At 36.5% G+C, this 13,191-nt stretch overlaps 1 protein-coding gene across 4 annotated transcripts in view; it reads right to left on the reverse strand.

The window, feature by feature from the left end:
* The window catches only part of Osi17 (DUF1676 domain-containing protein Osi17), a 121,750-nt gene that overhangs the window by 54,075 nt on the left and 54,484 nt on the right, over positions 1-13,191 (reverse strand). For 2 of the 4 annotated variants that reach the window (XM_075292546.1, XM_075292543.1), the window contains exons 1-2: positions 7,804-8,633; positions 1,066-2,260 (exon numbers count right to left, since the gene is read on the reverse strand). In XM_075292546.1, coding sequence (XP_075148661.1) covers positions 1,066-2,173 — 1,108 coding nt within the window. In that variant the 5' untranslated portion in view covers positions 2,174-2,260; positions 7,804-8,633. Of the gene's footprint in view, positions 1-1,065; positions 2,261-7,803; positions 8,634-13,191 lie in introns of those variants that run through there. The other 2 variants (XM_075292544.1, XM_075292545.1) reach the window with 2 other exon arrangements.

The following is a 13,191-nucleotide window of genomic DNA, read 5'->3' on the forward strand; positions in this document are numbered from 1 at the left end:
GTATGCTACTTCAATTTTATTCAATCTACTCCACTTTTTTCCAAAATCTACTTCACTCAATTTGTCACTAGCGGCAGCACTGATGTGGTGTCATGATAAGAGACGATCTGCGGGTTCTCTTATTGGTCTTTTGGTCAGGTGATACATATGACCGTGGGATTTACTGACAGGATAGGATAGGTGGGTGGGATACAGATGATCATTTGCAATGGTTTTATATTCAAATGGTTGAGGGCCTAGCAATTCATTCCGAATTAATTGATATAATTAATATTGTGATTGATTTTTATTTTAATTAAAACGTATGTTGAATAAATTAAATTTTTAGTTGAATGTGTTTAAAGGTTCAATTATATTTTTAATTGGAATTATTTTTTTGTGGTGTATATCGACTAAATGTTGGCGTAATTTTATATATGCGTATATCCCTTCAATATATTGACAAAAGTTCAAAATCACTACGCACAAAAAAATCGATTGAAATTAAGCCAACGTAAATTATTCATCAAGACTAGAACTAGTACTTATGAAAATTTTTATTGTCTCTAGTTTCGTATTATTACGAATGTACTTTTTTCTTTCAATAAGTGCATCACATATATTCTATACTTTTCTCCCAAACAACATTCTGTAAAGGAGTCCAACGATAATAGCAAACCATGTTCGTTTGTCCAAAAACAATTTCGAGCATAGAAAATTAATTTCAATCCACAGTGCATGGAGGAACTTTATTTTTTAAATTGCGTTTACCCGTTTTTATGACATACTACGAAAACTCATAACCAACAGATAATGATCCATAGACTACGGAAAATTGGCAATAAACGTATAAATATTGCTAGACAGACATCCAGCCAGCCAGCCAGCCTATCTGTAGCAACAGAGAGCACTTGTTTACCAATGTCTGACTGAGGAGCTTCACCAGATTAGTGAAAGTTATGTCGAATGAAAGAAAAATCATCATTGAAAACTAATCAACGAGTCCTAAATTGTAAAACATTTAGAAACCAAGTACTTTGGTAAATTTCAAGAGTCTCACAGGTAAAACATTATGAACTTACTCACCTTCATAGGAACGCCCTTCGCGATGAATTTCATTTTCATACTCCTCAGACATGGGGTCTTTAGCCGCTGATGCTTGTGTGGTTTTCTGAGGCTCTTCATCCTCCACCTTCTCCCCCTCCTCCTTGACACCAAATTCACTTTTCATTTCAGCCTGTTCACTATAGAGATTTTCATTGCGATAGAATTTCAATCTCTGCGTCACATTGACATCTTGGGCATCCAACACCTCGTTCAAGTACACATAGACATTCTTTTGAAAGCAGGCAAAAGTGGGCTTTTGGTAGCATTCTTGAATGATACCGGACACCAGATTATTGTCATCCGTAAAACGTTTAGCAAACCGCAAAAATATAGAATCGTCTCCATTGAATTTGCTTTTCGTTTTCCGTCTGGAAAATCTTGAAGTACCATTCATTAACCAGTCGTTGCTCGGCGGGGCACTCATATTGAAGGCCAAATTTGGGAATAACCAGGTGCTGGTGTGGTTAGCCAGATTGGGTTCTAGTGTTGTAGTTGGCATTGATGGCTCTGTCATCTGGGTTCTTGTGCTAACATTGCCATAGCTACCGCCATCATTTACTGCAATAGCATCGATATTTTGATCCGCTTTGGCTACTGGCACTGAGTGTTCCATGAAAAAGGCACCAAAAAAAAGTGTGCTAAACAAAAGCCAACCTTGTGTACTTTGTGCATGGCCTCGTCGTCGTCGTCGCTGCTGCCCATGTTGGCTATTTTCACGCGGATGAAATGGCAGTTGGTGATGCTGGTGTTCCAGCGAAACGTGGTGATGATGGATATGCTTATATTCCATCAGCTGCTTCAGCTGTTGTTTATGTTTGGTCTTAAGTGTCACTAAACTGCTTAGGCCAGATCTTTTCGTCCGGCTATTAGTGGGGGAGCTATTGCTATTGTTTGTTAACCTACTGAGCTGATTTTGATTGCAGATTTGCCCATAAGTCGTGGAATGATTAAACATGTCTTCGTCTTTAGTCTTTAGTAAAAGTTGGCAATTGTCTGCCATAGAAGTTACTTCAATAGATTTACTCTTTAATGCGTGAGGGTATTGTTCGCAATTGGTTTCACTTGAAAACTCTTTGGAATTTATCATTTTTCCAAATTCAATGGCATCGATCTTTGCTGGTAGGATGGATTACAAATTCAGACTGCTGCTCATGGTTTTAGTGAAGATTTTGATCTGAAAATAAAAAAAAAAAACATTTAATTGCTGGAGAAAAAGTGTTGAAAAGGTTTTAAATATCAAATATTGGGAAATAAAAAAGATGTTCTGATATGTTATGTTATAGTGGCATCGGGTTACTCTAGGCTAGACCAATTCTATTTTAAGCTCAATGAGAATGTGCCACCCTTCTACACAGTGGGGAGTTAAACTACCCAGCAAATCGGAAGTTGTTCTAAAGGCACAACTTTGAAAGCACAGCCAGAAGTGTCCTCCCAAAGATGTCCTATAGTTGAACTACATAGGAAGTTCTACTAATTCAATTTTTTATAATTCCCTCTTTTTCATATTTTGAATAGGCAATTTTAACTTTTTTCGAATAGGTTAAGAACAGATTAAGAATTAATAAAATTGTACAAATTATTTAAATTTTGTCGAAATAAATGTTAAATCCAATTTTGAAAATATTTGAGATCAAACGTTTCAGACAAAATTATAAAAAATGTTTATTTGGCAAAATATCACAAAATTTTTTCATTCACATCTAAAACACTGAATTCGGATCACACCTTAAGAAGTGATGCAAATTTAGTACAACGGCTGTTGAAATAGTGGACATTCGCCCTATGACATGCCCCTGTTAAATTCATCGCTTCTGCGCCAATTTTGCACCACTTTCGGATCCAAAAGGACTACGTTTCTGTGGACGTTTTTTGTTGGGAATCAGTGTTGCCAACTATTTACGATCAAGCGAAACTTTTAAATTATTAACATAATAGCGAGAAAAATTAGTTAAATGGTAATTATATATGATCATTTAATTATCATTTAACCCTAACATAGACAGTCATAATTCGTCGAAATAACTATGCTTAATTTCAAAATGATAAATTTAAGTTAAATTAATTTTGCTCACGATAAATTTTTAAGACCTTGAAGTAGGCTAGACCCATCCCAGTTCTGCTCGAGGTAAACTTGCACTTTAGGGTCCAAGTCATACTCATTCTGGAACAAAATCTTAAGAACCTGTTTCAGTTTGGGCTTCCAAATCATACCAGAAATGAAAAATGTTGGGAATATGTTGAACAATAGATTATTCTGATAATTTTATTTCAGTAAATGTGTAGATGCGTAAGATGTGTAAGTTCGGCCAGGCCGAATCTTATGTACCCTCCGTTGCGTAGAAACTTCTACGAAAGACTGTCATCCACAATCGAATTAATTGGGTTGTGGTATCTTAGAACTTCTTAACATCGTGTTCTAAATTGTGAGTTAGTCCATACGTGGTATATATTAGACAAAAAAGTTATGTATGGGTAAGTCTACAAATAATTACGAATCGATATGGACTTTTGCACGGTACGTAGAGAGCCAGAATTGAAATATGGGGGTCGCTTATATGGGGGCTATATACAATTATGAACTTTATATGGACCAATTTTTGTGTGATTGGGGATCGATTTATCTGAGGGCTATATATAACTATAGACCGATATGGACCTAGTTAGGCATGGTTGCTAACGGCTATATACTAGCACAATGTACCAAATTTCAACTTACTCGAATGAAATTTGCTCCTCCAAGTGGCTCCAAAACCAAATCTCGGGATCGGTTTATATGGGGGCTATATATGATTCTGGACTGATATGGACCACTTTTGGCATGGTTGTTAAATACCATATACTACCACCACGTACCAAATTTCAACCAGATCGGATGAATTTTGCTACTCCAAAAGGCACCGGAGGTCAAATCTGGGGATCGGTTTATATGGGGGCTATATATAATTATGGACTGATATGAACCAATTCCTGCATGGTTGTTGGATACCATATACTAATATGACGTACCAAATTTCAACCGAATCAGATGAAATTTGCACTTTCAAGGGGCTCCGGAGGTCAAATCTGAGGGTCGGTTTATATGGGGGCTACAAATTTCAACCGAATCAGATGAAATTTGCACTTTCAAGGGGCTCCGGAGGTCAAATCTGAGGATCGGTTTATATGGGGGCTATATATAATTATGGACCGATTTCGAGCAATTTTTGCATTGGTATTTGAGGCCATATATTAACACCACGTTCCAAATTTCAACTGAATCAGATGAATTTTGGTCTTCCAAGAGGCTCCGGAGGTCAAATCTGGTGATCGGTTTATATGGGGGCTATATATAATTATGGACCGATGTCGACCAATTTTTGCATGGTCATCATACTAACACCATGTACCAAATTTCAGCCGGATGGGATGAAATATGCTTCTCTTAGAGGCTCCGCAAGCCAAATCGGATCCCCGATTTGAAGAAGTCATATCAAAAAGTCAGGCCACCTGGAGGAGTTAATTTTATTCGATCCGTTTGAAATTTGCTACGTTATGTTAATATTTTTCTTCTAACAACCATGCAAAAATTGTCTCATATCGGTCCATAATAATCTATAGCCTCCATATAAACCAATCCCCAGGTGTGATTTTCGATCAACCGATTGACATTTGGTACAGTATGTCCATATATATTCTCTAATAATTATGCAAGACTAAGTCCATACCGTCCATAATTATATATAGTCCCCATGGGGTTGACCCCTGTGGTTGACTTTGGGGTATGTTTTTGGTATGTGATGTTAGCTTATGATCTTTAATACCCATTCTAAAAAAAAAAATCGCGATTGCCCACTTTGGACTCTTACCATAATAATAAGGCTATGGTCACACTAGGCAAATATTTGACCAAACTGAGTGTCAAACAATTTTCCAAAACCATTTTCCAAATATCTGGATATGTTTTTGGAAAATAATCCTACCATGATATTATATATCCAATATGAGCTATGAGGTTTTGGCGACGGATTCTTTTTCGATTTCTGTCAAATATTTGTCCAGTGGGACCATAGCATAAGTATAACACACCCGGCCACGCAGTAAACAAATCGGATGCAGGAGAATGCAATTCGGAACAACAAAAACGTGTTTAGTTGACACTATTGTCAAATTCCAGAAAAAGAAAATAGCCTCTACAATAAAACGAACAAACAAAATATTGTGGTTTATTTTCAGGTTCTACGAAATAAAGCACCAATTAAATAAAGCCCCAAGGAAAAAGTGATATGATATACAGATAACAAAAAAAGAACATTTTTTGGGACTTTATTTAATTTTATTGGGGCTTTGTTTCATTTTTAATTTTGGGATTCTAGTTCATAATGGAATACGCCGCAAAATAAAAAATGAAATAATATCCTAAAAATATATTTTGGGGCGTTATTTCATTTTACCCAAATTTGCAATTGACGTAAAATTCAAAACCCATGAATTATTCATATTTTAAATTGGGGCTTTATTTCATATTTTAAATAGGGATTTATTTCATTATGAAAAAACGTGAAATGTTTTAGGGCATTCTTTCATTTTGTCTTTGGGGTTTTATTTCATTGGGGCGTTATTTCGTAAAGCCATTTCTTCATGTAAATCGGCTCTAATTATTTTCGCGGGATCCATATTCATGGATCAATTAATTGGAATAAATCCCCATGAAATAAATCCCAAAAAATAAAATATGCTTCCAATTTGGTCCACAGAGAACAATATCAACGTTTTTCGGGAGTTATTTCATATTTTAGGAATTTATTTCATTTTTAATTTGGGAAGTTTGTGATATACCTCCCCAATCCATTTTAGAGAAATATTTATTTCATAATTAAATTTTGAGACCCAGGATAATGAACCCCAAAACACAAATGACCACAAATGTGCGACGATAAATATGAGCCCCTTGAAAACGAATCACAAAAAATTTTACTAAAACCAAAAAAGTATGGGACGCATTGTCACTTATCAGTTAGGGGATGGCAAAAATGTGAAGTTTTAAGAAAAAAATTAAATATGCGTTACTGATTACGAATCTCTTGAGAATCGCGTTAGCCCACACATTGGACTGTCTCCATAGTAGAAAGTCTTATACCCTGAAGGATGCTATTCGGAACAACAAAAGTGTATATATTTGTCAACATTGTCAAATCCCATAATGTGAAAATAGGCCCCAATGGCATAATCCCAAAACGGAATTTGGTATTCATTTGTACTTGAAATATTGGGGTTTATTTTATTTTCGTAATGCTAATGGGCCCCAAAAATAAAATGAAGTTACTCAACTAAACACATAAAAATTTAGTTTTGTTGCTTTCCTTACAATTTAGGTTTTGGGACTAATTCTCATGGGGACCACATGCATAGCGTTATCGCCACTTCAGACTCGGCGCATAGGAGAAAGTCGTAAAACACGAGGGAAGAAAGAAGGCCCACTCGAAAACTAAGCACAATTCAAAAAAGGAAATTTCCATATAATTTTTTGGGGTCCTACTTCATTTAGGTTTTGGGGCGAATTTTCATGGGTCACATATTCATAGAACCAATTTCGGCTTTGTAAATAATTTTTAAATAAATGCCCATGAAATAAATCCCCAAAAATTAAAAAAAGGGAAATATGTCTCACTTTTTGGGGAGGTATTTCATATCCATTAATTACACTAGTTTACAAAAAACAATTTTTTCTGAAAACTTCATTTAGGTCTTGGGACTAAGTTTCATGGAGCCCAATCGGATTAATTAATTTTGGTTTTATGAAATAAGTCCTCATGAAATAAATCGCCAAAAATAAAAATAAATATATTTGGTCTACAGAGTATAATAATAACGATGTTTAGGGAGTTATGTTATATTTTTGGGATTTATTTCATTTTTAATTTTAGAAGTTTTTCGCTGTGATATAACTATATATAAATAATAACTAATTCATAATACTGAAATATTTGTTCCATAATGAATTTTGGCTCCATTTATTTAATTTGGTTTTTGAAGGTAAAATTTATTTTTTTTTTGTGCACATTCCATGTGATTACAATCCATAATGGAAAGTATATTCTGTATTTAATACAGTTCTTTCATACTACATTTCCCCTAAACTGTTTAAAAAAATAGTGGCCATTGTTTGGGTTATTATTTACACCATCAATTACGAAAATAAATTGAAGGTACTTTCATTTTCTACTCTCATAATTCGCAGCTACATAAAAATTGAATGCAAACATTATGGGTCGCCAACCTTAAAATCATCAATTCAGTGCATTCATCGCCAATTATCGCCCATGAATGAGTAAAGAAACTTCACCCCCCTTCGGCACTCCATCAATTAGATCCAAAAATTGTACTCCATACAAGAGCAAAACTTTCCATTTCAATGCCAAATACGTAAAAGCCATAACCATCGCCAATAAATGGCGTTGGGTGAGCATTCGAAAAAAAGCATTCCGAAAAAAAAAGAGTAGAGCAGGCGTCATTTAACCAAATTTCATAGATGGCTTTAACAAAAAGTGGGTCAGTACGGCAAGTTTAGGCTTTGGCCATTAAACCAAAGAACGATTTTGTTGACCAGATTGCAGAAAATTGAAAGTAGCAGATACCCCAGCCATCTGTACCTCTAGAGGATGGGGAGCATGTTTCGTAGCATGCAACAGGTTGTTTGGTGTCATAAATCCCCAGATACATGTCAATATGTCAAATTACCTTAATAAATATAGCAAGAAAACGAACTTTCTTCGAAGTTAATGTTTTTGTTTTTTTGTTTTATGAAAAGATTTTCTTGTTTATTCACACTTTGGCTATAGGAAGTCTAACTCATGTAGATATGCAAACTTTTTAAATAAATATTTTAGGTTTGTTTTTTTGTTGTTTTCTTTTTTACGTTAGGGTGTGACAGACACCTACTGTCTCATAGACATTGATGCGTTTGTCGCCGATTTTTTCATCACTTTCACAAAATTTAATTTATCACTTAATGTGCGTTTTTTATGGATCTCGGATTGTGTCTTGGATTCGTTTTTTTTTAGTTCCGTGCGTTTAAATGCGTACACTTGAATCTGGGTTTACCACAACGGCGATCTAACAAAAATAATGAAAATCACCACAAAATCATGGCCAGTTACACATACCAATGATGGCAGGAAAAATGAATTGACTGGGGGCTAAGAAAAACACCATACACAAAAACAAGTTAGTTAATACAGTAGCTCACAGGCTGCTGGCTCAATGTCTCTCGATACAACAAAAATTTCCTTTCTTTCGCGAATGCACTTTGGCTAGTTTTAATTTTGAAATTCCGTTTAAAAACAATTTTTTAAATGTAACAGACGCTTACACATGCACACACACACACTCATACACACGCGATGAAAAGTCGATCGAATTCGTGTTCGTTTTATTTTTGAATTCGCCTTCTTATTGTTAAACGACTCGATGATTATGCGAAGCACGTTGTGCCTTCTTTCTAAACCGGTGACAAACTGATGCTGTTAACACCGCACACAGTTGGTAATGATCTTGTGAAATGCCTTCACTGCCAGCCACCACATACACTCTGAGACTGAGAGACTAAGCCACCACCACCAGTATTGCTTCAAAAAGAAAGTCTGCAATGAAATGCAGACCTTCGTTCAGATTGTTTGTTTGGATAGGCCATGGATGGTGTGAGTGTGTGTGTGTTTTTTTTAACGAAAGAGAGTATAAACCACATGTGGTCGATACAGAGAGAGATTGTTGTACACCCAAAGCAGTGTTGCCAACTCCCCAAGGCCAAAAAGCACCAAAAATATATTATAAATTCTAACATACCACCTTCCACCACAAAATCGAAAATTAAATGCTCTACTAAAAAAAAAAAAAAAAAAAAAAAAAAAAAAAAAAAAAAAAAAAAAAAAAAAAAAACATCCGAAGATGTATTATGAATTGAATTTTAAGAAGTTACGGTTACTTTTCTTTAATAATTCATTTTAAGGAATACAAACTTTGTGAAAATTTGCTTTTGGCTATTCCACATTATAATAAAATTTGCAGCAAATATGCATAATTTTATACCGTTTTTACTGATATAGTTTTCACTTTTGCGGCAAAACTCGAACTTAGTACTCACCATTATGAACCGCTATTTAAGTATACACTTTGATCAGTTTTAATGCTTTCGTCCAATTCATTTTGATCAGTCATGTTTTTCAACTTTCAAAATATTAATATATGGAAGAAGTCTATTGCTTATTCCAATTCTGCGTGCTTTTGTGAATTTAATACAACGTTTTTAATGACATCTTTACCAAATTCAAAAATTCGGCACTCATCGTTCGACTTTCCTTCAGAATACCCTAAATAACAATATTAATTAAAAAATAATGAATACCAACTTCATAACAATCAAATTCTATATTTGGCAATAAATTTGACTTTCTTCGGCTCTTGAAAGTATAATCAAAATTTTTGTATCAATTAAACTTAATACTGTTCAAAATAAAAAAGCACCAAAAGCACTAAATGAAAATGTCAGAAAGCACCAAGTTGGTGCTTTTTTTGAAAAGGCACCAAAAAGGCAATTTGGTGCTTTTTAGAAATCAAAAAGCACTAAATTTGGTGCTAAAAGCACCAAATTGGCAACACTGACCCAAAGAATTGCTTTTTCGTATACCCTAATATATTGGTCTCAGATGCTATAAAGTATATACAAGGTGGATGATATCTTTTGCAACCAACTTCAGATTGCTATTACTCCTAACTATTCACAATGGACTGAATAGTCTAAGTGAGCCTGAAATTTAATCGGGCTGCCACTTTAACCTAACTTAAGTCGCTCTTCTGACAAGTGACAGATTTTTTCCAGTGTCAGTTCATTTTAAAGGGTGATACGGTCAAAATTTGGTCAATATAAACTTGACGTATTTCTTTCAATTTTGCATTTAAAAAACCTGAACACCCCTCATTTTGAAGGTGTGTGTGTATAATGTTGCTCCTATTTTGATTTTGGAATTCACTCTTCAGTTGTCAAAATGCCGTCCAAGCAAGAAGAGCAGCGTATCAAAATTTTGCTCGCGCATCGCGAAAATCCGAGCTACTCGCACGCAAAGCTGGCAAAATCGTTAACAGTTGCCAAATCAACCGTTACAAATGTAATTAAAGTGTTTGGGGAACGTTTGTCGACAGCCAGGAAGTCTGGATCGGGGGGAAATCGAAAACCGGAAACCGCTGAGACGACAAAGAGAGTTGCCGGTAGTTTCAAGCGAAACCCTAACCTCTCTCTCCGAGATGCCGCAAATAAGCTGGGTGTATCGTCTACAACCGTGCCAAAAAAACGAGCCGGACTATCGACGATGCTGACGAAGTTTGACTGCGTGGTAATGGACGACGAAACCTACGTCAAAGCCGACTACAAGCAGCTTTCTGGACAGGGGTTTTATATGGCAAAAGGAAGGGGAAAGGTAGCAGATATTTTCAAGCACATAAAACTATCAAAGTTCGCAAAGAAATATCTGGTTTGGCAAGCCATCTGTACCTGTGGCTTGAAAAGCAGCATTTTCATAGCTTCCGGGACTGTCAACCAAGAAATTTACGTGAAAAAGTGTTTGAATAAACGTCTGCTGCCTTTCCTGAAGAAACACGGTTGTTCCGTACTGTTTTGGCCGGATTTGGCATCTTGCCATTACGGTAAAAAGGCCATGGAGTGGTACGCCGCCAACAACGTGCAGGTGGTTCCCAAGGACAAGAACCCTCCCAACACGCCAGAGCTCCGCCCAATTGAGAAATACTGGGCTATTGTCAAGCGGAACCTAAAGAAGACCAAAAAAACTGCTAAGGACGAGCAGCAGTTCAAGGCAAACTGGCTTTCTGCGGCGAAGAAGGTGGATAAGGTGGCTGTACAAAATCTGATGGCAGGTGTCAAGCGTGAGGTCCGGCAATTCCGATTTGGAAAAGCGAAAGCCTAACTGAATATTTTTCCTGAATTTTATTCTAATTGAACTTGAAAAAGAAATTTAATTTGATTTTTTAAATAAACGATTTCACCGATTTACACGCGTTTTCCCTTGACCAAACTTTGACCGTATCACCCTTTATTGCTTCCAGGCGTACAGAGGTAGTTTGATCTATCACATACAGAAATAAACTTATTCGTGATGGATTTATATTTGGCTGTAAAATCACAAGCTACAATCATTAAAACCTTCTTCACCCAGAGAAGGTGTACGATCAACGCAATAAGGTTTCAAATATTATTTTTCGATGGAGAACATGTAACATGTTTGTCGGGAGCCACCGTGGTGCAATGGTTAGCATGCCCGCCTTGCATAAAAAAGGTCGTGCGTTCGATTCCTGCTTCGACCGAACACCAAACAAAAAAGTTTTTCAGCGGTGGATTATCCCACCTCGGTAATGCTGGTGACATTTCTGAGGGTTTCAAAGCTTCTCTAAGTGGTTTCACTGCAATGTGGAACGCCGTTCGGACTCGGCTATAAAAAAGGAGGTCCCTTGTCATTGAGCTTAACATGGAATCGGGCAGCACTCAGTGATAAGAGAGAAGTTCACCAATGTGGCATCACAATGGACTGAATAGTCTATGTGAGTCTGATACATCGGGCTGCCAACTAACCTAACCTAACCTAATCTAACATGTTTGTCGAAACCATGTCATTTTCTCAGGAATTATGTAACAGGTTGGCTGATAAGTCCCCGGTCTAACAAAGAAAAACACATTTTTTTTGTTAAAATTCGTTTTTATTATTCAACATAGAGATACAACGATTATAACGACCGAGCGATACAACGATTATAACGACCTTCCAATTTTTTGATACCATTTTGATAGTAGTCCTTCGGTTTTGCCTCAAAATAGGCCTCAGTTTCGGCGATCACCTCTTCATTGCAGCCAATTTTTTCCCTGCGAGCATCCATTTGAGGTCTGAGAACAAGAAAAAGTCGCTGGGGCCAGATCTGCAGAATACGATGGGTGGGGAAGCAATTCGAAGCCCAATTCATAAATTTTTGCCATCGTCCTCAATGACTTGTGGCACGGTGCGTTGTCTTGGTGGAACAACACTTTTTTCTTCTTCATATGGGGCCGTTTTGCCGCGATTTCGACCTTCAAACGCTCCAATAACTCCATATAATAGTCACTGTTGATGGGTTTTCCCTTCTCAAGTTAATCGATAAAAATTATTCCATGCGCATCCCAAAAAACAGAGGCCATTACTTTGCCAGCGGACTTTTGAGTCTTTCCATGCTTCGGAGACGGTTCACCGGTCGTTGTCTACTCAGCCGACTGTCGATTGGACTCAGGAGTGTAGTGATGGAGCCATGTTTCATCCATTGTCACATATCGATGGAAAAACTCGGGTGTGCTAACAGCTGCGAACACCGCTCAGAATCATCAACACGTTGTTGTTTTTGGTCAAATGTGAGCTCTCGCGGCACCCATTTTGCACAGAGCTTCCGCATATCCAAATATTGATGAATGATATGACCAACACGTTCCTTTGATATCTTTAAGGCCTCTGCTATCTCGATCAACTTCATTTTACGGTCATTCAAAATCATTTTGTGGATTTTTTTGATGTTTTCGTCGGTAACCACCTCTTTCGGGCGTCCACTGCGTTCACCGTCCTCCGTGCTCATTTCACCACTCTTGAATTTTGCATACCAATCAATTATTGTTGATTTCCCTGGGGCAGAGTCCGGAAATTCATTATCAAGCCAAGTTTTTGCTTCCACCGTATTTTTTCCCTTCAGAAAACAGTATTTTATCAAAACACGAAATTCCTTTTTTCCATTTTTTTCGCAATAACAAAAGTTGCTTCACAAAAGACGCTCTATCTCACAAACTAATTGACTTACAGACGTCAAATTTTGACAAAAGTCATTTGAAGGTTGGTACTATATAAAAATAATATGAATTTAATACTAGCGACGCCATCTATGTGTCAGACCGGGGACTTATCGGCCAACCTGTTATGATTTTTCTCTTATTAAGGGCGATACGGTCAAAATTTGGTCAAGGGAAAACGCGTGTAAATCGGTGAAATCGTTTATTTAAAACATCAAATTAAATTTCTTTTTCAAGTTCAATTAGTATAAAATTCAGGA

This window comes from Haematobia irritans, chromosome 1 (genome assembly GCF_050003625.1).
Source record: "Haematobia irritans isolate KBUSLIRL chromosome 1, ASM5000362v1, whole genome shotgun sequence".
Taxonomy (NCBI): Eukaryota; Metazoa; Arthropoda; class Insecta; order Diptera; family Muscidae; genus Haematobia; species Haematobia irritans.